Source organism: Heteronotia binoei, chromosome 21 (assembly GCF_032191835.1).
Source record: "Heteronotia binoei isolate CCM8104 ecotype False Entrance Well chromosome 21, APGP_CSIRO_Hbin_v1, whole genome shotgun sequence".
Lineage (NCBI taxonomy): Eukaryota > Metazoa > Chordata > Lepidosauria > Squamata > Gekkonidae > Heteronotia > Heteronotia binoei.
Window position 1 is genome coordinate 156,248,706 of NC_083243.1, and position 25,759 is coordinate 156,274,464.

Here is a 25,759-nt window from a genome sequence, read left to right on the forward strand (position 1 = left end):
TTTTAATTCCCCTTTCCACTTTTCCCAAGGCATCTCTTTTCCTTTCTTTTTTTTTAACCTAATTGCTTATCCCCAAAACATGCAGGTCACAGGCAAGGGGCCCCTCCTGAAAGGAAGCTCATGATCAATACAACTTCTGTATTTACAGGATTTTGAAGTCATCTCCTAATAATAGCTAACTGTCCCATTTGATAAGGGTGCACATTCTTGGCTAGTTCATTATTTTATTACTTCAAACACCATACAAGATTATCTATACTTAAAATAACTTTTTAGGATATATAAAAATGTTAAAGCACTTGGGGCTCTATAGCTTGGAGAAACGTCGACTGAGGGGTGACATGATAGAGGTTTACAATATTATGTATGGGATAGAGAAGGTTGAGAAAGAACTACTTTTCTCCCTTTCTCACAATAGAAAAACTCGTGGACACTCAATGAAATTGCTGGGCTGCTGGGTTAGAACTGCTAAAAGGAAGTACTTCTTCACCCAAAGGGTGATTAACACATGGAATTCAGTGCCACAGGAGGTGGTAGTGAGCTACATGCATAGATGGCTTCAAGAGGGGATTGGATAAACATATGGAGCAGAGGTCCATCAGTGGCTATTAGCCTCAGGGTATAGATGGAACTCTCTGTCTGGAGCAAGTGATGCTCTGTATTCTTGGTGCTGGGGTGGGGGGGCAACAGTGGGAGGGCTTCTAGTGTCCTGGACCCACTAGTGGACCTCCTGGTCTTTTTGGTCACTGTATGACAGAGTGTTGGACTGGATGGGCCATTAGCCTGATCCAATATGGTTCTCTTATGTTATAAATCACAAAGTTTAATGAAAAATCATAGCTGGTAGTAACTGTCCTAATGTATGGCTCTAGGGATGCATGAGGCAAAAGGATAACTAGAGCTAAACCTTTTCTTGCACATGTCTAAGCAACTGAAGAGTACAGCTGCCTGCCCGTTCTCTTAAATAGGCCCAAGAAGAGTTTCCAATAGGCTGTTCTCAAATCCAACTTCAGAGTACTTTGCACACATTGACAAAGTTCAGCTCAACATTTCTCATTTAATTAATGGAGGATGCTTTATCACTCCTTTCCTACTTGCAAATTCATTTACCTCTCTTCTTTTGAATAAATAATATCCTCTTATAGAAATCTAAAGGTTCCCATCTTCTTTAATTTATATAATTTTTAAAAGTCAATCATACTGTATTTAATCTGTATGGCTGACTTGCAAACATACCAGCAATATTTGTATTGGTCATACGCAACAGATTCAAGATTTCCTTGCAAGGAATCTGACTCCTTTTCAATAACATGACTTTGTAATGTTAAATGACAAAAGCTCATCTGGGAAAACTGAGCCAAATACAATTGGAGTCTGCCTTGAGATCTCAGGGCTTTAATACAAAACTAAAAGACAATGTCAAGTTTATATCAAGAAATTCTACAGATATCTATACGCAGATGATAATCCAAATCTAATCCTCCCATGAAGGATAAAGTGAGGAATTGATGGTACCATTAACATAGAAACTGATCGTAAGCATAATCTTTTATGTTAAAGATACAACACCCTCTGCTCAGTACCAAGCTACTGCCTCTTCAAAGATAAACTGAAGGAAAGTTTTGATGAAAAATAAAAGTTAAAAGTAGCTACCAGAAGGCAGCTCAGAATTCAGACTCACCATGCTGTATCCTGGTTCTTATAGCAGCCACAGGCACTTTGTAGATGTTTTCAAGGTAATCTTTTAATTCCAGTCGAGTCATTCTGTGTCACATATTTAGAAAAAAGATCAGAAATATATATCAACATTTCAATACCGTCCTACCAAAAGAATCAGTAGGTATATTCTAAAATGCATTTTGGAGGAAATATATTTTTTTCATTTGGTCAGGACTTTTTTATCAATATAATTGAGGCCCTTGATAGAGATGTAAATTAAACAAAATAAACAAGAGGCTTTTAAATTATTAAGGGGGGGGGGGCTGAGGTGTGTGGGGGGAGAATGGCTGAAATACCTGCAACCACAAGCTGGCTCTGCAGGGGTATCAAATTCATTTGTTATAAGGGCCAGATCTGACATAAATGAGACCTTGTTGGGCTGGGCCATGTGTTTCATAAAATGTAATGCCAGGTAACAGATGTATAAACTTTATAAAGGACAAAAACACAAAGATTTTTTTTTAAAATTAAAATTAAACATGCTTAAAACAGTAACACTCCTTAGTCTTAAAGGTGCTTTTTAAATCTATCTCTCCCATGCGATCCAGGGAACTGGGCAAAGGAAACTCTGGCTCTTTCCTTCCTTCCCCAGGGGACCAGGAGGGCAAGGAGCCTCAGCCAATAGCAGGAAGAGAGGCTTGACTCACTAGCTCAGCAGTGCAATTGAGAGAGCCTGGCAAAGCAAGCTCTCCCCCCCTCTTCCTCCCCAAGGGAGGAGCCTCACTCAATGGAGAAAACAGAGGCTTTGCTCTGGAGCTCGTGTGATTGAGCAAGCCTGGCAAAGCAAGCTATGATGCAGAAGGAAGCAAGAAAGAGGAAGAAGGAAGCAGACAACAGACAGTTGCTTGGGGGCCTGATAGGAGCTCTCCAGGGGTCTGATTTGGCCCCCAGGCCACATGTTTGACACCCCTGCTTTACAGCTTTATTGTGCAGGCAGTGAAGCACTGCTAACCTCTCACCTTGCCCTGATGGGGTTTGCCTCAGAACTTTTGCCATAAAAATTATATATGTATCAATAAGAGTCCACTTGCCAGTGTGAAGTTCTACTTCTGAGTAACATCAAAGGTGTGCCTTAAGGACTGCTGACAAGAAGCCTAGGTCCATTCCTCATTGCATATAATCTTCTTCAGAGTATATCCTCTTCAACAGCACAATCACAATTTGAACTGGAACCAATACTTATACAACAGTTTCTAAATCCCAGCCAATTATGAGCTTCACCAAAAATAACTTCTATCTTCTGTCTTGATGGAGGTGGCTCAAGGTTCTCAAGAGAATTTTTGTATCCCATGGTCACTGGTTTGTGCTGTTTTCTATTATATGTGTTTCATTAGCGTGATTATGAAATTGATTATATTGATGATGTTATTATGAATTATTAAATTGTTTGAAAGTCTACACACACTAAAAATCTTTTTAATAATAAGAATGTATTTGTAATTAATTGATATTGTTAGGAATGGACCCTGGTACCGGATATTGACAATATTTGCCAGAAAATGAGCTGGAGACGGGGCTTGTCCTATTCGTTTTTTTAATGCTTGTAATTTGTAGTCAATGTGTAGTTCTGTTTTTAAGTGCTCACTCAGTTCCTTCCAAATTTCAACAGCATCAGCAATAAAACAGCTATTTTTATGTATTTTGTTTAAAGCTTCAGAAATGGGTTTCAGGATGCTCAGCATATGTTCAACATTTCTCTTAAGCCCAATGTTGAGGATTTTGGCCGTGACAATGCCATCTATTTTATCTTGATTTTGTTCACAAATTGTCATCAGAATAGACCAGTTCTCGATATACTGCTCAAAACAGTCCACCACAGAGTTCCATCTAACATCTTGTGGGAGCGTTAGCTTGGTTCCACCCATTTCAGAGCTGCTGCAGCAAAATGACTGTTACGGAAGTATTCAGCAATATCAACAATCTTAGTCTTTATTTCTGGAACACTGAAGTCTTTGGCTAGGAGGTGCAGCAAATGAGCACTGAAACCATATGTTATTAGCTTTGTATTCCCTTCCTGCTCTTCTAAATTTCTTCTCATCTTGGATAATTTGCAGCATTATCTGTGACCAAACTGCACACTAGACATTTGAATTTTTGTTCACGTTATTATAGCTTTTGCTGCCACTTCTTCTAAGTATTCTGCTGTGTGTGCATTTCCTGACGTATCAATTGTTTGTGCAAGGAAGACTTGTACAAGACCTCCATTAAGTTCTGCGGAAAGGTTTTATTCACAAGGAAACTGGCAAGAATAGGAAGGTTTTTATTTTTTTTATGTTTATGCCTATTGGAGGCATAAACACAGACTCTGTCATTATAACACTGTTTGATCTCTGGATTGTAAATAAAACATGATGATGGTGAGGGGTCTGGAGACCAAGTCCTATGAGAAAAGGCTGAAGGAGTTTGATATGTGAAGTTTGGAGAGAAGATGACTGAGAGGCATCTTCAAGTATTTGATGGGCTGCCACAGCAAGGGTGGAGTGGAGGTGTTTTCTGTTGCTCCAGAAGGATGGATAAGAACCAACAGGTTGAAATTAAACCAAAAGAGTTTTCAGCTAAACATTAAGAAAAATTCCCTGACAGTAAGGCACTTTCAGTGGAACAGGATTCCTCAAGAGGTAGTAGGCCCTCCTTCTTTGGAGTTTTTAAAACAGAGGCTAGATGGCCATCTGACAGCAATACTGTGATACTCACTATGAATTTGGGCAGATCATGAGAGGGAGGGTAGGAAGAGATGAGCCAGTTCTTGGCTCCTGTGACCCTTTCTTATCCTCTCAGGGTACTGGCCATCACCAGTTTTATTTATTTATGGTCTGTCTTCCTCACAATGACTCAAGGCAGATTATATAGTGAACCAGAATAATCACAAAAATGGGACACTCAATAACCAATGCACTAGCATTTTAGAAGTCTGGAAGCATAGTGTAAGTATTCACAGGACGTAAGCAGTACAGACATTAAATAAACAGAATCTCACTTAGGATCCCAGTGTGAATGCCTCCCCCTTCCCTTAATTTTTTTACCGTCCACCTGTCTGTTTATTACTACCAGAAACCTAATCCCAATTGTTTTACAGTTTCTCATATTTTAATTAAAAACATAAAATATTGTTATAAATAAATTTCTCATAATTTCATTCCTGCTTTTAAAAGAGCCATTTAATTTGAGTACAACAGCCAGTGTAGAAAGCAAATGGTTAATGAACTCATGCATCTACTACCATTGAATGGCATTTTAAAAATGACATAAACTGCATGCACATCTGCTTGTCATACAATAAAACATTCTAATGTGAACTGATTTGTGCGTCTACTGAAGGCCACCAAGAAACACCACAATACAATCACTGCTGAAAATGCTACGTGCCTCAATGAAATGTCTATGTTCCAAGGCAACCTGGAATTTGTTAAGCCATGCTGTAACCTAAACTATCTTGACACATGCATCTTTAGCTTTATATGCAAACTCTCTGCTGTGAGGCTCTGCTACTACCAAGAATTGCAGTCTCTGTCTCCCCCATTTCCATCTACCTTTTTTATCCTGCAGCAAGGCAGCTGCTTGTTTCCCTATTGCAGACTCTCTGTACTACAGTCCTTTTTAAAGGTAAGGTGAAAATGTTGATCATAGGGAGGCAGGTGAGGAGGCAGCAGAGTACCACTGGCTTCTAGATCACTCTTACCACAGGAAAGTATGCAGCAACTCACAAGCAAAGGTGGCCCTGCATTTTCCTTTTATGAATACTGCAGTACCCTCTAGATGCAAAAATCTATCCTAAATCTGAATACTGTATGTCTATGCAGAAATCATCATCTCATCCTGTAGATTGTTCTACATAAGACTCTCCAAGGTGCATGATTCTTAGAACATACTTTGAGTTAACAAAAACTTATCTTAAACACATTTCACTCATTCCTAAAGAAAATATTTCAAAGCAGTTTCTTTTCCAATGTTCTTCCCCCAAAAGTTAAGCCTGTAGGGAACAGGGAATTTACCTCCAAGTTTTCTTAAGTTGTTCAGCTGTCTAGTCCCGCAGAGACCCTTCCCATAACAACATGTAATCAGTCAGTAATTACAGCACTAAGCTCCAGACATCTGATCAATATTCAGAGCAATAATTTGACTGCACTGTGATATACAGATTTGATGAGCACCCATGGGCAGAGAAATCATATTGATTAAAACAACACTGAAGGAAATTTACTTTAAATATACTATTCCGACCCACCAATAGCAGTAGGCACTCCAAGAACAGTACAAAAACCCACAACCCTGTATTTCACCATTCACTAAAGCTTACACACACAGCTTGTTTTGCCTGTTATGATAGCCTGTGGAATCTGATGATATTCTCTTTAACATGTTAATCTGATAAATAGATCCTTCCACTGTGTGTACTTACTCCATTGGGATGCGAAATTGTACTGTGTCTTCTGGCTGAGGAACACCAGGCCTCACCAATGTCAAAAAGTAATCGGTCCGGAAAATCCTTATTTGAGGATTACCAAGCTGGTACAGGGGATAACTGTAAACAAAGGAAATAATTATAAAAACCTTGAATTTCTAATAAAAGCTATTTTACATTTGTTTCTTCCTGCTGTGAAAAAAATCATAATCACTTGTATCTGATTCAAAAAGCAGAAATATGACAAGAGACATTCTTAAAAAGAAAATGTTTGTTGCCTGTTAAAATAAGGTACATTTAAAAAAGGTTCCCAGTTTTCCTGAATCATCTCAGAAATAACTGTAGAACCACGTATTCTATCTGAAACAACATATTTCATGGATAATTAGATTTTCCACTCTTTGACAGTGTGTCAAAATAATAAAGCAAAATGACAAAAGACTTTTTATTTGGGCACCAATTAAAGAAGAAAATTCTCTAGCAGTGAAGAAAGGGCATTGGCCTATTTAAACTATCCACAATATGCTTGATGAAGCCATGTGGGCAGGGCAGGGGGACTCTATTTCTTCCCTCTCTCCTTCGGCTAAAGTCACCATATTATAAGGAGTCTGTCCATTGTTCAGCTTTTTAAAAGTCTGCTGGTGAATTAATTTGGATCAGAGAAAAAGTGATTCCTCTGGTCATAATTAATCACACCTCAGCTTGAGACCCTGGAGAGCAGCTGCCAGTCTGAGAAGACAATACTGACTTTGATGGACCGAGGGTCTGATTCAGTATAAGGCAGCTTCATATGTTCATATATGTTCATATGTTCACACAAACCAAGGAGTCACTGAACTGTGATGGGGTATAACCCCTTAAAACGTATAGGTGTCCTGTTATTAGGCAATAAGTGGAGAGAAATTAAGGTTGGGAAATATAATGCTGTGAGGTTCTTACCCCCAGGCCCAACTTGCATGCACCATGAAGGAACGGTTAAAGAACCTATTCCGCCAAACTGTATTTTTTACCATTCAACGAATTTCCGGGCTAGATAAGCCACTACCCTGCTTCACTCTCCTCAGTCCTCGGCTTGCCAGGTCCCCCTTGGCCAGGGACAGGGAGTAGGGTTGCCAGCTCCAGGCAGGAAAACTTCTGGAGATCTGGGGGTGGAGCCTGGGGAGGTGAGGGAGCTCAGTAGGGTACAATGCCACAGAATCCGCCTTCCAAAACATCCATTTTCTCCAGGGGAACTGATCTCTGTAGTCTGGAGATGCTGTAACTCCGGGGGATCCCCAGGCCCCACCTGGAGGCTGGCATCCCTACCACATGGTGCTAGACGAATTTCAGAGCTCAGCCATGTTGCACTCTGAGATTGGACTCCTGGTCATTCCTTCTCCGTGGTTCATCCCAAAGCGTGCATCACTCAAAACGAAGGCGGAAGAGCTGTCCCTTATGCTCAGCAGCCCTTCTGAAATGCATACATTAAAAAGGCGTCTTGGTTTATTTCCCAAACCAGCGCGAGTGCATTCGTATTCAGTAACTCTCCCCTCCCCCTTCTTCTTGCCCGGGAAGCAGCAATGGAAGCCAATTCCACTCGGCTCTTAAAAGAGCAGGATGGAATTGGGGGTGGGGATGCTGTCGCGTGTGGCTTACGAGCTACTCACACTATCCGCCTAGCCATAGCTCCACTCTCGCTTCGTCGCGATCCTCACGGCCCACGGAAGGACACCCTTGCTGAAGGTGAAGAGCCGCTTCTCTATAGACACGCGCCGGAAAAACCCATCACGGTGCCACTACAGAGTTACACTTCAGGTTCCCTATTGAATGTGAGGGGCAGCAAATGCGAAGACCAAAGAGCTAGGGAATAAGGCGCTTCCGTTTGATGCTTATGCCCGGCAAATGGTGATTCAACTGGAAACCGGTAGTGAAGGCGATGTACAACACTTTTCTTTCCCTCTGTTTTAAGGCGCCGTCGCCCCCTGCAGTGCAGAAGGACTTACAGCCCTCACTTGGGACGTTTCCTGCATGCGAAATAGTTGTTCTAAAGCAGGGGTGTCTAATAAGTTCATAACAAATGTTATGAGGGCCGAATCTGACATAAATGACACCTTGTTGGGCCGGGCCCTGTTGAGCCAGGCTGTGTGTGTATCTATTTAAGATTAGGTAGCAAAGATATAAACTTTTTAAAGGACACAAACACAACTGAAGATTTTTTGGGGGAAAAACCCTTAAAATAGAACATGCTTAAAACATTAGCACTTGTTGGTCTTAAAGGTGCTTTCTTTGTATTTCTTCCATAGGATCCAGGGAACTGGGCAAAGGAAGCTCTGCCTCTTCCCCCCCCCCCTCCCCATGAGGGGGAGGAGCCTCAACCAATGAAGGAAATCGAGGTTTTGCTCTTTAGCTCCTGGGCAATTGAGCAAGCCTTGCAAAGCAACCTGAGAAGGAGAAGGAAGCAAGAGAGAGGGAGAAGGAAGCAGACAAGAGACAGTTGCTTGGGAGGCTGATAGGAGCCCTCCAGGGGCCTTATTCGGCCCCTGGGCTGCATGTTTGACACCCCTGTCTAAGCAGATACTTGTTACCCACCTTTTCTTAGCATTATGTGTGTATGTAATTCCTAAGGGCAACCCGTATTAGTCTGTTGCTACAAAATTAATCAGGAGTCCAATAGCACCTTGAAGAGTAACACTGCAATATTAAACAAAGTCCTTATGCCCATCAAAATCAATAGATGTAAAGCTGAAGCTCATTCTAGGATTGCAATGTAAAAGACTTGGCTTAGAGCTGAATTCACCAAGTGAAGTGTATGCTGAAATAAATGCTGCTACTCTTTAAAGTACTGCTGGACTCCTGTTTAATTATGTATGTGAGGACTCCACCAAAAGACTTTACCATCTGAAGTTCACCCTTTCCTAACATTACTTGCTTTACCTCCTACCCCACCCCAAGCTGACAGCACCTCTTGTTCTGCCTTCTTCCATGGCAGTGACTGAACTATTGTGAGGGGGTGCATAGAATTGTGTAAGGCTGCCAGTTCCAGGTTGGGAATTTCCTGGAGAATTTGGGGGTGGAGTCTGCCAAGGGCAAGGTTTGGGGGAGTGAGAGACTTCAGTGGAGTATGATGTCATATAGAGTCCATTTTCCAAAGCAGTAATTTTCAGGGAAGCTGATTTCTGTTATCTGGAAAGCAGTTCTAATCCCATTGCCAGGAGATCTCCAGCCACCACCTGGAGGTTGGCAAGCCCAACTGGAGAGCTTTTTATCCTCCCCCCCCCAAAAAAAAAATCTATTATGGAGACAACTCTCTCAAGCACATAAAGCTGCACAAGGGAGGCCTATGTATCTGGGGGTGGTAAAATTCTAGCACGTTCACAGACTTACTTAATCAGTGTATATGGAAAGTATCCTTTCACCATGCTCTAAAAGCATTCAGCCTGAGAGAGTTTTGAGAGCACTGTGACCCAAGGTCTCTCAGCAGACTTCATATTGAGCTAACCAAATTCCTATCCAGTTTGATTGTACATCTTTCAACTGTCTGGGGAGAGGGAGATTTGCAGTCTCATATGTTGGGGAGATGACACTGAAATGTAAATATAACACATCATCAGAATGGCCAATTCTGACATTTAAAATTGTCTGCCATGATGACAAGGGCATCAAAGAACATCAATAGAAGGTTAGCTGTGTACTCTTCAAGCTTGAACCAGTAGCATTGTACCCTAAATTTAGTACCACATGTGGGGGGAATATAACAAACAAACCGTGATGATAAATCTGACAGGAACAGCCTTCGTCAGCTGATCACACAAATCCAGTTTGGTGACTACGGCATGAAGCTTCATAGAGAGCTTTCATAGAGATCTTTACAATTTTCAGCGCTGGTAGTTGTTCTCCATACCACATAGGCTATTTAAAGTAGGTGCCAGGGGAAGGGAAGCTGTCAGTTGCTAAATAAGTATTTTCCCAAGAGTGCACAACTGTGGTGAGCAATCCCCGTGGTAAGCAGTCATGGGTTAGTGGAGCCACAGGAACAAACCAGAGCCTTAAGTGGCAACGGGGGAATGGAAATTTGGGAAGGTGGGGTGTACTGGCCCTCTTGGTGGGAAATTGCTAAATTGACTAGTTGGTGGCATCCTTCAGAGGGCTGAACAGAGAATCAGGACTGTCACTGGGCACCTAGACATCTTGGAAAACCAAATGGAGCAGTACTTATGTGTCGGGGGGGCCATTCTTCCACATCCCTTATATTAGCAATTTCCTGTATGTGGAAAACAAGCAATCTATATGAAGAACTAGGTTAGATCATATGAAATATTTTCAGACCTGCAGTTTGCGGTGTTTCAGCCCATTCCACCACACATCAGTGTATCATCTCACCCTACTGCATTTGTGGAGTGGGTCTTAGTTAAAACTTAGACATGCAGGAGCAGTGTGAGTGCTCCTCTCGGAACATGTGCAGCCCGTGTCTGTCGCAGGCATAGTCTGATTGCCATAGCACACCTCAACCTGGGGCAGCTTTTTCAAAACCAAGAGGCTGCTGCATCCCTATCTGGTTGCATCCAGTGTCATACTAATTTTCTAATTTCAAGAAGGTTCTTTCCCCCTGAATTTAGAAGGGAGCACTAAAAACATTGATTTCCCCTCACCCCCATTTGTTATGGTAGTTAATTTTACTACCTCAAGATCCTACCACCTCAGCTGCATCTAAGCCCAACACCAATTCCCCATCCTTTTTTACACTGACTAACATGATGTCCTTGGAAGGCTTACAAAGAGGGCATGGAGACCAAGGTCACCCTCCCGCTGCACTCCTATTCAGAGCTGTATTGCCTTTGAAGATGGAGATGTGATTGGGTCATCATCTTCCATGAATTGACCTCTCCTATGTAAACTGACCTCTATTTTTAAAATCATCTAAGTTAGAGGCCATTGTACATCCTGTGGCAGCAAATTTCACATTACTTACTTGATGACAGAAGTTTTTCCTTTAGTCTGTCCTGAAGCTACTGCCCTGTCCTGAGGCTACCGTCCTGAGGCTACTGCCCATCAGACAAAGTTACTATGTATCCATCCACAGAGTTGCTGTGAGGGTGAAATAGGATGTGTGCCGTTACCAACTTGGTGGTTTAGTAAGGACAACAGGCCAGGCAGAGTGGTAGGCTTCCCAAGCCTCCTGCCCTGGCGGGGGACCCCAGGATTTCCACTCTCTTCCCCCGCTCCCCCAAAAAATGGAAGCGGGGGGAGGGGGTGGAAACGGCGCCGGGGAGCAAGGCCAGCCGCCGCATCCCGGAGCCGGCGAGGCCGCCGCGCCGCACTGCTGCTGCCCCCTCCCCTCCCACCTCAGCTGCTCCTCCGAGATGAGCCCAGGCTGAGCCCATCTCAGAGGAGCAGCCAAGAGGCGGCAGCAGCGCAGGGGAGGGTGAGGCAGGCCAGGAGCATGGCGAGCCGCGAATCCGGGCCCTTCTAGGACCCGGACTCGCGGCTCGCCACGCCCCCGGCCCGCCTCCACCCCCTCTCCGCTTCCACCCCAGAGGCGGAGCGGGCGAGGCGGCAGCGGCGGCCTCTTCTCTGCTCGGCGTGGCTGCTCCTCCGAGATGGGCTCAGGCTGAGCCCATCTCGGAGGAGCAGCCACAGCGAGCGGAGAAGAGGCCGCCACGCCGCTGCCGCCTCTTCTCCGCTCGCCGTGGCTGCTCCTCTGAGATGGGCTCAGCCTGAGCCCATCTCGGAGGAGCAGCCACGCCGAGCAGAGAAGAGGCGTCAGCTGCGCAGCGGCGTCGCACGCTCCGAGACGGGGCGGCTTGCCGTTTCCCCCCCCTCCCCCCTAGCTCCACCCCAGTGTCTCCTGGCTCCACTCCCAAAGTCTCCTGGCTCCACCCCCAAAGTCCCCAGATATTTTGGGGGTTGGACTTGGGAACCCTACAGAGTGGTATTCTAGGAAATCTTCATCAGCCCTGTGACTCCATTGGCCACAGTTCAATGAGCACATTTTTGAAACATTGGATGCTTCTGGTGAGGGAGAAAATAATCAGATATCTATGACTCTGGCAAATTACTGCTCATGGGGATAGCAGCAGAAAGCAGATTTTCACACTACAGTTTGAGACTATTCACTGTAGAGGAGCAATTCTATTGTTGTAGAATTTCAACAACAGTCCCCTTAAAGATCCAAGTGGGCAGACATGTTGGTCTGAAGCAATAGAACAAAGTTAGAGTCCAGTGGTACCTTTAAAACCAACCAAGTTTTATTCAAGGTATGAACTTTTGTCTGCACACATACCTCCACAGATACATAGAAATGGAAGAAAACTATTCAAACTTATAGACGAAGCCTGAACAGCAAATTAGCATGGAACATGATAAAGATATTTTAAGATATGTGGAGACAAAATAACAATTTACAGGATCAACAGCTGTTTGGACTTAACTAAAGGAAAAATTGTTTTCTTCTATTTCTATGCGTCTAAGGAAGTGTGCGTGCAAACGAAAACTCATACCTTCAATAAAACTTTGTTGGTCTTAAACGTTCCACTGGACTCAAACTTTATTCTAGTACCCTTAAAGGTTCACAGCCATTCTTGGTTAAATTTAAAAAATAACAACAACAACCACTCTAAGGGTGAATTCTATTTAACTGTTTGACCTATTACCCTTACAGAAAGTGGGATGGTTGTTCTGAACTGGTGTTATGCTGGAACGGGGTGGGGAGCACGCAAAGAATTACTGAACTAGTTGTCATGAGCCCTGACGAGGAGGAGCTGGAAGGGTTAACAGACCTGGAAGAGTTGCCAGCCAGTTCCTCAGCTGAACAAACAGCAGCTGGCCCATCAATCACTCTCCAGGCACCAGTGCCAGCTGCTGACGATCATTCTCCTCCAAGCTCTCCTCCTCCCATCTCAAGAGTTCGAAGCAGGCTCCGGAAAGAACTTCCAGAGCGAGGACATGAGGCACGCCAATGCTTCAGCTCTCTCAGCCCTGAGTTCTAGCAGAGTCACTGCCAGGGACAGGCTGATTGAGACTCCCATATAGCTCCCACCCAGGACCTGATAACCTTGTGGAAGCAACAAGTCTATTCTCTAACTTGCATCCACGCTCTTTCCTGATCCTGACCTGCTTGATTTCCTTGGCACCCTGACCTTCTGGCTTTTGGACATTGACTTCTGATTCCAGTTTGTGATTCTGCATTGGTGACTTGGCTCCTGCTTGACTTCCTGGACTTTGGCCTTGGACTGGCTTTGGACTCCTGCCTGCCTGCACCCTGAGAATGTGACGCTAGGAGTGGAAATGACAAACATAGCTAAGGGATCCTATAGGTAAAATTCAATGTTGTATAACTCTTTTTTTAAAACTTTAACTATGTTGTATAATTCTTGGATTTTTCAAAGACAGAAATAGAGATTTCATGGGTTCACCTTTCTAAAGGGTCCAGTTACAGGTCTGAAGACTTCCTTTTTGTCTGCTCAAGTAGTCCTGGGGTGGGGACAACCAGATGATACTAATTTGTTTTAGGGGCCCAAGGAGAGGGCTTGAAAAGATTTTTCAGGACAGATAGCAGATAGGTGTTTTAGAGACCTACAGGTATCATCTTTCTTGACTCAATCATTTTTTCTGGCATAAGTGATTGTAAGGTTGCAATCATATGCATATGAACATGAACATATGAAGCTGCCTTATACTGAATCAGACCTTTGGTCCATCAAAGTCACTATTGTCTTCTCAGACTGGCAGCGGCTCGCCAGGGTCTCAAGCTGAGGTTTTTTCACACCTATTTGCCTGGACCCTTTTTTGGAGATGCTGGGGATTGAACCTAGGACCTTCTGCTTCCCAAGCAGATGCTCTACCACTGAGCCACCGTCCCTCCCCTCCCCCATAATGACCCTATGCACACTCAAGATGCTGAGACTGACTCATGAGTAAATGTGCATATTATTAGGCTGTGATATTTTAATATTGTGTTGTTTTGCCTAGGTGCGATACATGTATTTACTTGAGTGGTCTTTTGCAACTTTCTGTCAGGTATTTGGGGGCAACTATAAGTCAATTATAAAAGAAGAAGAACGATTAGTCATGAGCTGTATAGCTGAATTATTATATTATAGGTCACACTTTATTTACAAAACCAAGAGATGCATACACTGCAATCTACAGGGCAGCGTAGGGCTGGTATCAGGGAAATGAAGGACACACTCAGCAGGTGGTAAGAGGTATCAGCAAGGAGTCATCTCCATCCCAGAACAGCTGGCTCCCTTTTGATTCTGGAAGAAGTGGGAGCTCTTGAAATAAGCAATAGGCAATCCAGGCTGATGTTGAAGCTATGGTTTTGCTCAGGCAAGGGAACGGAATTCAATTTTTAGAGAAGGAAAGGGAGGCCAGCAATGTTTAGCCATGCCACCGCTGATGATTCTGCCTGCAGACGCCTTTGGGATCTCTATTTCCAGCGCCCTCCAACTTTGCCCTTGGCTCCAGCCTTCTTGCTGCTGTAATATGGAAAGGAGAAAAATGTCAGTGTGGACTGCTGCAGTTACAACTTTTTCCAATCCTTGCCCTCTTTTTGTGTGAGAGAGAACTTCTACATTGGAGGTGACAGTCACTAGAACAGGCAAAACTGTGTCCCTTTGACTGGGTGTATCATCATTAGAATGGATAAAACATAGTGCAAAGGAATATTTTTCAGTTACAGCTTTCATTTAAACTAGTGGCCAACTAACACTCTGTGGGTCAAATCTGGCCCTTGAAGCAATAGTATGTCACCCCAAGAGGCCCTACAAAATATGTGGCAGTCTCCTTGTGATAATATTTTTGCCCACAATTTCATTGTTCTATAAAATATATAGTTGTAAGAATTAAATATTCCATACTTTAATTTTATCTCTCTCTTTTAGGTAGATTCTTGGCCATCTCCGGGTACATGCACTCCACATCTGAAAAGCCCTTGTAGCTGGGTAGTGCCATTTTTTTTAAAAAAAAATACTGACATTTATTGTGCAACAAAACATTCCACTCTGTAGAGAGCTGAGTAGCCCCCAAGAATATAGAATCCATCCTTCATTTTAACCACAAAGGGCAACAATGCACAGAAATTCATCTAAATTTTCTGATGTTATGCTAGGTTCGTCTCTAATGAGCCATGGTTTTTCACAAAGCATTCTCAGAACTCCAAGTAACACATTTAATCTTAACTGGTCACAATCTCTGAGTTTTCTAAGGATGAGAGGAACAATTCCTCATATAGTCCTGCAGAAATCAATGATCTCAAACGATTTCCAAATAATTTAATTTTGCATGCATGAAGCAACACTCAAAATGTGCATGGTACGTACCTTCCTGCTGAGAACTAGGTGCACAGGTGAGTTCCAGGTAAGTAAGTTAGTCTGGTATTAGAGACTTTGAACTGTGGCAGTAAGAGATTCTTCCTGCAATGCCTGTGCATTGCTCATTCCTAACCTTTCCATTTCAAGCACGTCCTGATAAAACCTGTTCTTGACATAACTAAACTATTTACTCTCAGTTTAACCCTGGATGGTACTACAAGTAGCCCAATAAGCTAACCTGGAGTAATAGCCAGGGTTTTTATGGTTTGGGAGTTAGCATCTATGCTCCTTAGGAAGCTTCTGGAGAAATACAGATTCACTAAGGGAGATGTATGTATGCAACAGTACAAGAAATATCTTTATGCAACAGTACAAGAAATATCTTTAATGCTTACATGGTTGCCAGTGGATTTGTTCAGCAGTATGTGAGGATCTGCCATAGTGAAACTCTCACACACATACACACACACAGAACACATACTTTACCTGTTGGTTAACTCAAAAAGATATTCTGTTCTGAAAACAAACCTTATACATGAGAGACAAGCACTTCTAATCTCACCCCCCCCCCCCGTAACAGACTCCTAGTACCTCAATCAGAGATATCAGTGCTGCCAGGTGTCCATGCAGTGCCTACATAGCAAACACATTTTATTATGATAATGCAATGATGTAGAAGTCAAATTAGGATAGGTACCCTGCATGAGCACTTCTTTGCAAGCAAAGCAAAGACTAGGGCCAAGGCACTTTCCTGTGGATTGAAAGCCACAGTGTCACTGTAGCTGCCAGTGTAGTGCAGCAATGCAGGGCTTAAGGTGGCAGCTTTACCTCCATTTCCCCACCTCCAGTTCCTATGGTGGTCACTCCAGCCCCCACACAATGGGAAGGGGGAGTCCAAGATATAGCAAAACGCTGCAACACAGCTGGTTTGTGAAAGACAGCAGAAGTACTGGGTAATCACTGCAATGCTGTGGGAAAGCAGGGTGGGGGGACTTCCCAACAGCATTAAACCCAAGGCAAAGCACCCATACAGAAACAGCAAGGTGGCATGTTATTCATAGAATGTTCTATTGCAGGAAAAACAAAAGTATTATTTGCCCTTGCTTTTCAAGGTATAAATTCATAGATTCCCTACTCTAGAACCTCTGAATAAGTCAATATAGACTTGCACAGGAAGGACAATACAGCTCCTCCAAACTTCCATTCCTCCCACAAACCCACCAACTACATGTGCTTCTTATCTGACTACTTTGGCTTTTGTCTCTGATGTATAGAGTTTTCTTAATGAACACATGCGGACAGTAAAGACATACAACAAAACAAGCGGGAAAGAATTTGAATGAGATAGAGAGGGGGGATGGGAGTGAAATAAAAGGTCATATGGCCAGCTGAAAAGAACCCATTAGCCCTGACCACATGGGGTGCATGTGATAGTGGCAAACCTGGGTGTTAGTGTTAATACATCCTGTTCCTTAGAATCTCAGAAACTGCACAAAGGAAATTCTTGGATTCAAAAACACAAGCCAGGACAAAGAGCAGTACGGCCACAGGGTAGCCTTGCAGAGATTGTTGGAAGAGGAGTGGGTTCTTTTGCACTATAGTTATGGATTCACTTCAGTTTCATTAATGTTTTCTAAAAGGAAAGGAGTGGGGTGGAATTTGCCCTGCCTTTTGCCTCTTGTCTTTCCAAGAAGAAAACACTGATAACAACACTGAAGTGGCTGCTTCCATCACCTGAGCAGACTTTCCAGACTTATGGGCTGGGAAAAGGGTACAAGTACTCACTGTTTCTGGGCCTGATCAATCCGGTTCCTGAGAGTGGTGATCTGCAAACAACACACATGACTACAGTTTTTAAAGTGATCTAGTTTCCCATGATGGCGGGAAAGTTTTTACCTGGTAGGAGTGCTGCTTCATGCAGCTGAGAGAGAATCATAAAGTTGTCCTTGGGGGAAAAAATTAGAGACAAACACATTGCTAACTGGTAGGACACTTACCAGAAAATTTGTTCTTTTCATGAACAACACAATGAAAGAAATCAGGAAAATGCTGTCTACTGCCTTGTTAAAGTGTTTCTGTTGGATAGTTTCATGGGACTTTGTATATTAGAGGTATGCAGTTAAATTGTGGGCAGAATCAGGACTGGGAAATGTAAACTGACCTTTGTGATAACTCTAGCTCACTGCTTTATGATTTTAAACTGGATCTATTAACAGCCCTGTTCTTAGAATCAGCTGCCTATGCCCATGCCTTCATAATCTAATGATTTCCCATTCCTAATCTTTGCTAGAGATAGGGTTGCCAGCTCCGGTTTAGGAAACACCTGGCGATTTGGGGATGGAGCCTGGGAAGGACAGGGATCTCAGTGAGGTACAATGCCATAGAGTCCGCTCTCCAAAGCATCCATTTCCTCCAGGAGAACTGATCTCTGTAGTCTGAAGATGAGCTGTAATTCTTCCAATTACTCCATGGTGGTGCATGAAAACCAGAACCATGTGGATTAGGCAGTGGTATGTATCCTTCCTGCCTGATTGTCATCTGTTTGGGATGACTGGGTGGGAAGGAAGGACCAAAATGACAGGCCCTACCATTGTGGTGCCTTACAGCATGGGAAGAAACCACAGTGAAGCAAGTCCCTTAATCCTTTGGTCCCACCAGAATGTACAAAGAATTTGCTCTTTTGATCAGATGCACTACTTTTTGTTACCAGGGATAATCTTGGAGTCATCTTTCAATAAAGTATTTAACTAGTCAACGTTAAGAGTTCCCAAAGGGCAAATGAAGATAACATTACAAAATATACACCATATTGCAGCCATACAAGATTAGGCTGTCCTAATGGGAGTTTTTATATCATGACCTTTTATGTATTTTTATAATTATTGCTTTATTCATAATGTTCTTATTGTGTTTTTGTAATGGTTTTATCATATATGTCATAAGCCACCTTGCCTTCCTAATGTTTTAAATAAATAAATAGAGACATTACAGGAATTCCAAATCAGTTCTCCATTTTGCTCGATCATATACATGGATTTCTCATTTTTTTAATGAGGGAGTGCTAGGTTTTCAATTGTGGTAATGAAAAGTGAATCTCATGCTCATGGAAGTCAAGAATGACAGAACTTAAGTTATAGTTTTAATTATTTCATTGCTTAGAATACCTTTTCTAATTGTTCCAGTTTCTTAGGTCACCATACCAGTTATGCTTTCCAGGTCCTAAGAAATATATTTCTCTCCTGTAATACTGATCCGTTCACTTCAAATTGGTTCTTGGTGACCCTGTTGAATTTGAGTCTGTTTTTCCAGAACTGAACAGACTCCGCCCCTGCCTCAACACTGCCAAACAGTGTGATGAAAAGTCTTTTAAAATCCTGTTCACAGTATGGTTGCTTGTACTTTGAAATACAAAGAAAGTACCATTTGCACCATTTCAATCCTGTCTGCCCTCTTGAATTTGCAGGGCCTAGCTTCTTCCATGGCAAGCAAAAACAAAAGAGACTCTGATACTGGAGGCAACAGGACAACATGAAAAACAAACCTTAGCTACCTGATATACTTACTTGTGAAAATTTGAAATGTGCCTTGAAGAAGTGAGTACTGGCAAGTTTAATTTTGCTAATCAGCTTAAACTCAGTGACTGAAACTTACCTTCACTGCTAAACCTGCAGCGCGTTGCAAACAACAGGCATGGCACTCACTCTCCTGAGTCTCAAAGGTAGAGAAGAAAGAGGCAAGCACTGAAGAGCATCACCGCTTTCAAATTTGGTTTCATAACAATTATTTTAATTTTCTTAAAACAACTTCGTATGAATTTTGCCCTGCTGCCTTTCTCATTTCATTTTCATGATATACTTCCTTACCTGCATGGCCTTCATGTCAACAGCAATTTACATTTTTACCACTGTAACTCTATACAGATAACATAGATATGTAAGAATTGCTTTGCCTTTGCCTTTTGGAAATAGCGCTGTTGAAAGAAATATTATTTTTCTGTGTCAGTGCTGTCACTAATTCCAGGAAGCAGGTTCCCAAGAAAACAGCCTGTTGTATAGGCCACAATCAATTACTCTTATCTATGGATTATGGATTCCAGTCTATGTTTCCTGGCTTTGCTACTACCATCCAGCTAACCTGTATCAAAGATTCCCAACATTATGTCCAAGGGTTTCCTAGAGCCCATTTTGTGGTGGTGCCCATTTCCAAAATTTTAAACGTATCCGCTGGCAATACATCCAGAACTGGTCTAGAAACATAGCAGGTATATTCTTCAGTGAGTGCCTCAGACTGCTCTGAATGTATAGGAGATAGAAGGGGCACAAGTTCTTGCTCTTTGTGCCAGTAACTGAGTGCCAGCTTGCTGTACATCTGCTTGAACCTGAAGAACCTGGAGTCTCAGCATGCAAGAGGCCCATGCAGATAAACAGCCTTTGCAACTTTCGTCATTTGGGTGAAGCCTTTGTACTTACAACTTGGATATTGCCTCCACCCTGCAACGTAGGGATAAAATCTAAGAGAGATCGAGATAATTATATTGGCTTTGGGATATTTCTCCGCTGCAGATGTTTAGAATTTGTTGTCAGATAAACAGCCCCAAATATTTTAAATCAGTCAAGGCTCTAACCTATCTTGACTCATGAGTGAATTTCAGAGAATTATACTAACATTAATACATTAACCAGGCAAATACTGTAAGGCAGAGTTCATTTACATTTGCTGTATTGCCATGTCCCTTTAAAACACAAAGTCCATGGGCGGGCAGGATAATGGAATTTGCACATCCCCACTCTACTCTGCCCCCAGGTGTAGCTTACCTACATGCATGGTGTATAACATGTGTAGCACAAAAATGTGTGACGAGATTGTACATTTCAGACAGTATGCAGAGTGACTGCTCTCTTATCCTGTGGTAGAAGGGTAGGGGTAATGCTCTCTGTTTGAAGATAAATGTAGAATACTTTTCCCCTGAGATCAACTACACCATCTTTATCATAGCAGATATCACTTGGGATTAGGAGGATAGCCAAATAGATGCTGCTACCCTCTGTCTATATGAGTATAGCTGAGGGAGCGATCATGGAGGCAGGGGATATCACAATAGAATTTAGTGCTGGATCCCTAGTTATTTCATTCCAGTGCTGATCTTCTTGAATTCTGAGCTGGAAAATAAAACTGTGAAATTAGACATCTTGTGAGTGAAGGCACTCTATAATTAGACAGAAAATTAAATATCTGAATTTTTGTGTTCTCCCATCAGTCATATCATGAGGAAATAAATTTTCTTCTCTTGTTGGAAAGAACTGAATACTTAAATACTACTGATAAGTAGACCAAATGGTAATAGGGCTTCTGTGGTCCTGAGAACATTCCATCCACAGAAGGATGAAAAGCCATTTTACCTGGGGAATGCTGTTAAGAAGAATTGTAACTAAAATCTCATTTTCTACTCACATCATATTTTTGTCTTTTCATCTTCTCTAAATACTCATACTTCTCAGTTTCCAGATGACATAACCAGTCCCACATTTCCTTGGCCTTTTCCCTGTGTAATAGTGAAGAAGAAGAAGAAAGATGGGAGAATAATTGAAACACCACACAACATCCATTCTGTAGACATCGTAGCATTAGTAACTTTATTGCCGAGGCTGCATATAAGTTTCCACATATACCCAAAATACCTTTGAGGCCATCTAGAACATGTTGTTATTTAACAAGCAGTTTGTATAAACTAAGATATATAACCATGATAAGGGTCTGTTTGAGAAGCAATGTGAATATTGGAAGTTGTTGTTTGCAAGTGGGAGCTACAATACTCACCGTAGGGATCTCTTCTCCCCCTCATTTTCTCACAAAGCACAGTATGGCCCCAGTCTCCCTTGCAGCTGCTGGATCCACCACCTCCCCCACCCCTGTTCATAGTGGCTCATCTGGAGCTATTCCAGACAGGCTCACCAAGACTTCCCCCCTCCCCAGCTCTCAGCGGCTCACCTGCGGCTGTTCATTGTGGGTTTGACCTACAATCTCATGTCCGATTGGTCAAGGAGGTGCTAAAAACTTTGTATGAGCATAAACTTTTTAAAAAAAACCTGTCAAAATGTGAGTTTCACAAAACTGAACTTGAATTTCTGAGATATCAGGTGTCTGGAGAGGGGTTGACAATGGACCCTGATAAAATCCAGATGGTAATCGACTGGAAAGCCCCCTCCCCCCTCCGTACACAAAAACAACTGCAAAGCTTCTTGGGCTTCACCAATTTCTATGAGTCGTTCATAAAAGACTTTGCCCAAGTGGCCTTGCCCCTTGCCAAACTCTTAAAAATGAAAGAAAAGGGGCTGGAGGCACAAAAGCAAGGGGCATGCCTGGATTGGACTTCCAAGTGCCAGTTAGTCTGACAAATTGAAAAAGCTGTTAAATTCCAAGCCCATTCTCTAACACCCAAAAGAAGAAAAAAAAATCATAATCCAGTGTGATGCCAGTGACGTTGCTATGGGCTGGGAGGGGATGGGCTGCTCTGACCCTATGCTTATATTTTAAAAAAAAAATTAGCACAGCTGAGCGGAATTGATCTGTATGGGACAAGGAGGTGGCTGCCATCAAGTTTGCCTTAGCAGGTTGCATTTGAAATCTGGACTGATCACAAAAATTTAGAAGCATTAAAAACCCACCAATAGCTCATTACCAAACAGATCCGATAGGTAGAGTTTTTCCTCTAAATTCAACTTCACATTGCACCACCTCCCTGAGAAATGTAATTTTCTGGCCAACACCCTTTCCCGCCTACCACAGCATGAAAGAAAATGGGAGGAGGTCATTGAAACTATGTTCACACCCTCTCAGCTGGGAGGGGCAGTGATGATGTGAAGCCAAAAGTACCACCTTAATGACTTGACAGCACAAATACAGGGGGGGGGGGACTTTGGGCTGAAGCTGAGGCAAAAGGGGAGGGAGGTCGGCCACCAGAAGTGACATTGGGTGAACTGAACTTTTGGTACAAAGACAACAAACTGTATGTTTCCAAAAGCTTATGCAAGGATATTTTGCAGCACTGCCATGATAGCGAGTTGTTACACCTGATGCAAAGACAATTTTGGTGGCCACACATGAAAGAAGACATTTCTGAATAAGTGACCACTTATCCCATTTGCATCATAGCCAAGAAATGGGGAGGAAAGACCCCCAGCTGTTACAACCATTAGAGACCGCTTTTTGCCCCTGGTCTGTGGTTACCATGGATTTCATTACTGACCTTCCCATGAGAAAAGGAAAAACTGTAATCCTGGTGGTGGTTGACACATTTTCGAAACAAGCTCATTTTATACCGTTCACAACTGCCATCAGCAAAAAGTCTGGCACACCTTTTTTTTCAGCATGTGGTTAGGCTCCATTCATTCTCTGACAAGGTGATCACGGAGCAGGGCCTGCAATTTGTTGCAGCATTCTGTAGAGCTTTCTGCGTGCCAAGGAACCATCCCTGGGCAGGGAGAGACGGGGGGTCTTGGTAGTTGGTGATTCGATCCTTAGGCAAGTAGACAGTTGGGTGGCAAAACCGTGTACTGACCGTATGGTGATTTGCCTGCCTGGTGTAAAGGTAGTGGACATTACACATGTTGTACATAGGCTGATAGCCAATGCTGGGGAGGAGCCAGTGGTCGTGGTGCATGTTGGCACCAATGATATGCGGAAATGCAGTTGGGAGGTTCTAGAGGAAAAATTTAGGCTGCTAGGCAGGAGACTTAAGGCCAAGACCTCCAAGGTAGCCTTCTCAAAAGTGCTACCTATTCCACGTGCAGGGCTGGGGAGACAGGCACAAATTAGAAGCCTCAATGTGTGGATGAGACAATGGTGTAGGGAGGAAGGGTTTAAGTTTGTTAGGCACTGGGATGCTTTCTGGAACAAGCGGGAGCTGTACAAAAGAGACGGTCTCCACTTGTCCCCAGATGGAACCAGGCTGCTGGCGCTTAAAATCAAAAAGGTGGCAGAGCAGTTTTTAGATGAAGGGTTAGCTGTTACTTTTCTACTGGGTAATGGATTAGGGTTGTCCACTGAGATGGTGAAAAACAGTATGGAGTGCCTGCCAAAGTCTCAAGGCAACAGGAGGAAGGCTACGGGCCTAACTTGCCTGGGAAATTATAGATGTTTGTATACAAAAACTAGAAGTGTTCAAAGTAAAATTGGTAAATTGGATTGTTTAGTGTTGGGGGGAAACATAGACATTGTGGGAATTTCAGAAACTTGGTGGAATGAGGAGAATCAGTGGGACACAGTAATTCCTGGATATAAGTTATATCGGAAGGATAGGGAGGGAAGGGTTGGAGGTGGGATGGCTCTGTATGTCAGAGAGGGTATACAGTCCAGTAAGACAGTCCAGTAAGATTCCCTTCTAGCAATGCTTTGGGTCGAAATAGAGGGCCCAAAAGGAAATTTAACTATGGGAGTTTATCATCCACCAAATCAAAAGATAGAGGACGATTATAATATGATGGAAGGATTAACGATAGTGGCTAAACGTAAAAACTGTGTCATAATAGGTGATTTTAACTACTCGCAGATTGATTGGGTCAATATGTGTTCAGGTCGAGAGAAAGAGATTGAGTTTCTAGATGCTCTCAATGACTGTGCTATGGAGCAGATGGTCACAGAACCTACCAGGGGTGGAGCGATCCTGGATTTGGTCCTAAGTAATGCCCAAGACTTGGTAAGAGATGTAAAAGTGATTGCACCGCTTGGGAGCAGAGACCATAATGTTATTGATTTCACCATTTCTATAAATAGGGAGTTGTCCCAAAAGACCAGCACAACCACGTTTAACTTTAAAAGGGATAAATTCTCTGAGATGAGGAGGCATGTGAAGGGGCAACTGAAAGGAAAGGTAAATACAGTTGAAACCCTTGGGGAAGCTTGGAGTAGGCGTCAATGTGGCAGATGAGGTTCAATGTGGCCAAGTGCAAAGTAATGCACATTGGGGCCAAGAATCCCAGCTACAAATACAAGTTGATGGGTTGTGAACTGACAGAGACTGACCAAGAGAGAGATCTCTTGGTAGATAACTCACTAAAAATGTCAAGACAGTGTGCGATTGCAATAAAAAAGGCCAACGCCATGCTGGGAATTATTAGGAAGGGAACTGAAAACAAATCAGCCAGTATCATAATGCCCCTGTATAAATCGATGGTGCTGTCTCATTTGGAATACTGTGTGCAATTCTGGTCACTGCACCTCAAAAAGGATATTATAGCATTGAAAATAGTCCAGAAAAGGGCAACTAGAGTGATTAAAAGTTTGGAACACTTTCCTTATGAAGAAAAGTTAAAAAGCTTGGGGCTCTTTAACTTGGAGAAACATCGGCTGCGGGGTGACATGATAGAGGTTTACAAGATTATGCATGGGATGGAGAAAGTAGAGAAAGAAGTACTTTTCTCCCTTTCTCACAATACAAGAACTCGTGGGCATTCAATGAAATTGCTAAGCAGTCAGGTTAAAATGGATAAAAGGAAGTACTTCTTCACCCAAAGGGTGATTAACATGTGGAATTCACTGCCACAGGAGGTGGTGGCGGCTGCAGACCCTGGCTGGAGGTTCAGGAGCTGTGCTCCTGCTGAATTCAAGCCCTGGGGATCAGACTCATCATGAAGTTGAAGAAATTTTAGACTCTAGAATAAAAAGGGGGACTTTGCATTATTTTATTAAATGGCTCCATTTTCCTCCCTTGTATAATGAATGGGTTGACAACAAACATGTCCACACCCCACGCTTAATTTAAAAATTCCATACCAAATACCTGGACAAACCTGGGGGGGGCGTTAAGAGGGGCAGTAAGGACCCTTGCCATATTTCACTCATGTGTGCTGAATTGTTATATGGTGCATCTTTGCTTTGAGAATTTGGGGGGAGTGTGGATTGTACCTGCTTTGCTGTTTCTCTGCAACGTTCATAAGTATCCTGTTCTGCCCTGTGAAGGAGACTGGAGCCGGCATCTCAAGGCCACCTTATCACCTTCCAAAGCCAGCTTGAACTGCTCATTGTCTGGGAGCGGGGGAGAGTTTGGTGCGAACTAATGAGTATTGCTTTGTGCAGGCTTTTTACTGTTACATTTGGCAGACGCCCTATGAAGGTATAAAGATCTCATCACTCGCCAGGTGCACTAGATCTGGCACAGAATTGTCCTGCTACTGTTTCCTATCTATCAATAAAGTCAACCTTCCTTGAACCCTGAAGGTCTGCTTGAATGAAGATAGTCCCAGAGCTGACACAACCTTCTTAACTATTTTGCTTTGTATCTCTAATTCAAAATCTAATTTCTGCCTTTTATGAAGCTAATTTGGGGAAATTGGAAGGGCAAAGGTAGGAA

General features: G+C 42.9%; 2 protein-coding genes across 2 annotated transcripts in view; both read right to left on the minus strand.

Moving 5' to 3' along the window:
• MRPL23 (mitochondrial ribosomal protein L23) overlaps window positions 1-6,238 on the minus strand; it is a 30,601-nt gene extending 24,363 nt beyond the window's left edge. The window contains exons 1-2 of the mRNA XM_060261936.1: window positions 6,119-6,238; window positions 1,682-1,764 (exon numbers count right to left, since the gene is read on the minus strand). Coding sequence (XP_060117919.1) covers window positions 1,682-1,764; window positions 6,119-6,123 — 88 coding nt within the window. The 5' untranslated portion in view covers window positions 6,124-6,238. The remainder of the gene's footprint in view (window positions 1-1,681; window positions 1,765-6,118) is intronic.
• Window positions 6,239-14,447: 8,209 nt separating this feature from the next.
• TNNT3 (troponin T3, fast skeletal type) overlaps window positions 14,448-25,759 on the minus strand; it is a 31,357-nt gene continuing 20,045 nt past the window's right edge. Inside the window, exons 12-14 of the mRNA XM_060262394.1 lie at window positions 20,863-20,953; window positions 17,197-17,237; window positions 14,448-14,577 (exon numbers count right to left, since the gene is read on the minus strand). Of these exons, the coding sequence (XP_060118377.1) occupies window positions 14,529-14,577; window positions 17,197-17,237; window positions 20,863-20,953 (181 nt within the window). The 3' untranslated portion in view covers window positions 14,448-14,528. The remainder of the gene's footprint in view (window positions 14,578-17,196; window positions 17,238-20,862; window positions 20,954-25,759) is intronic.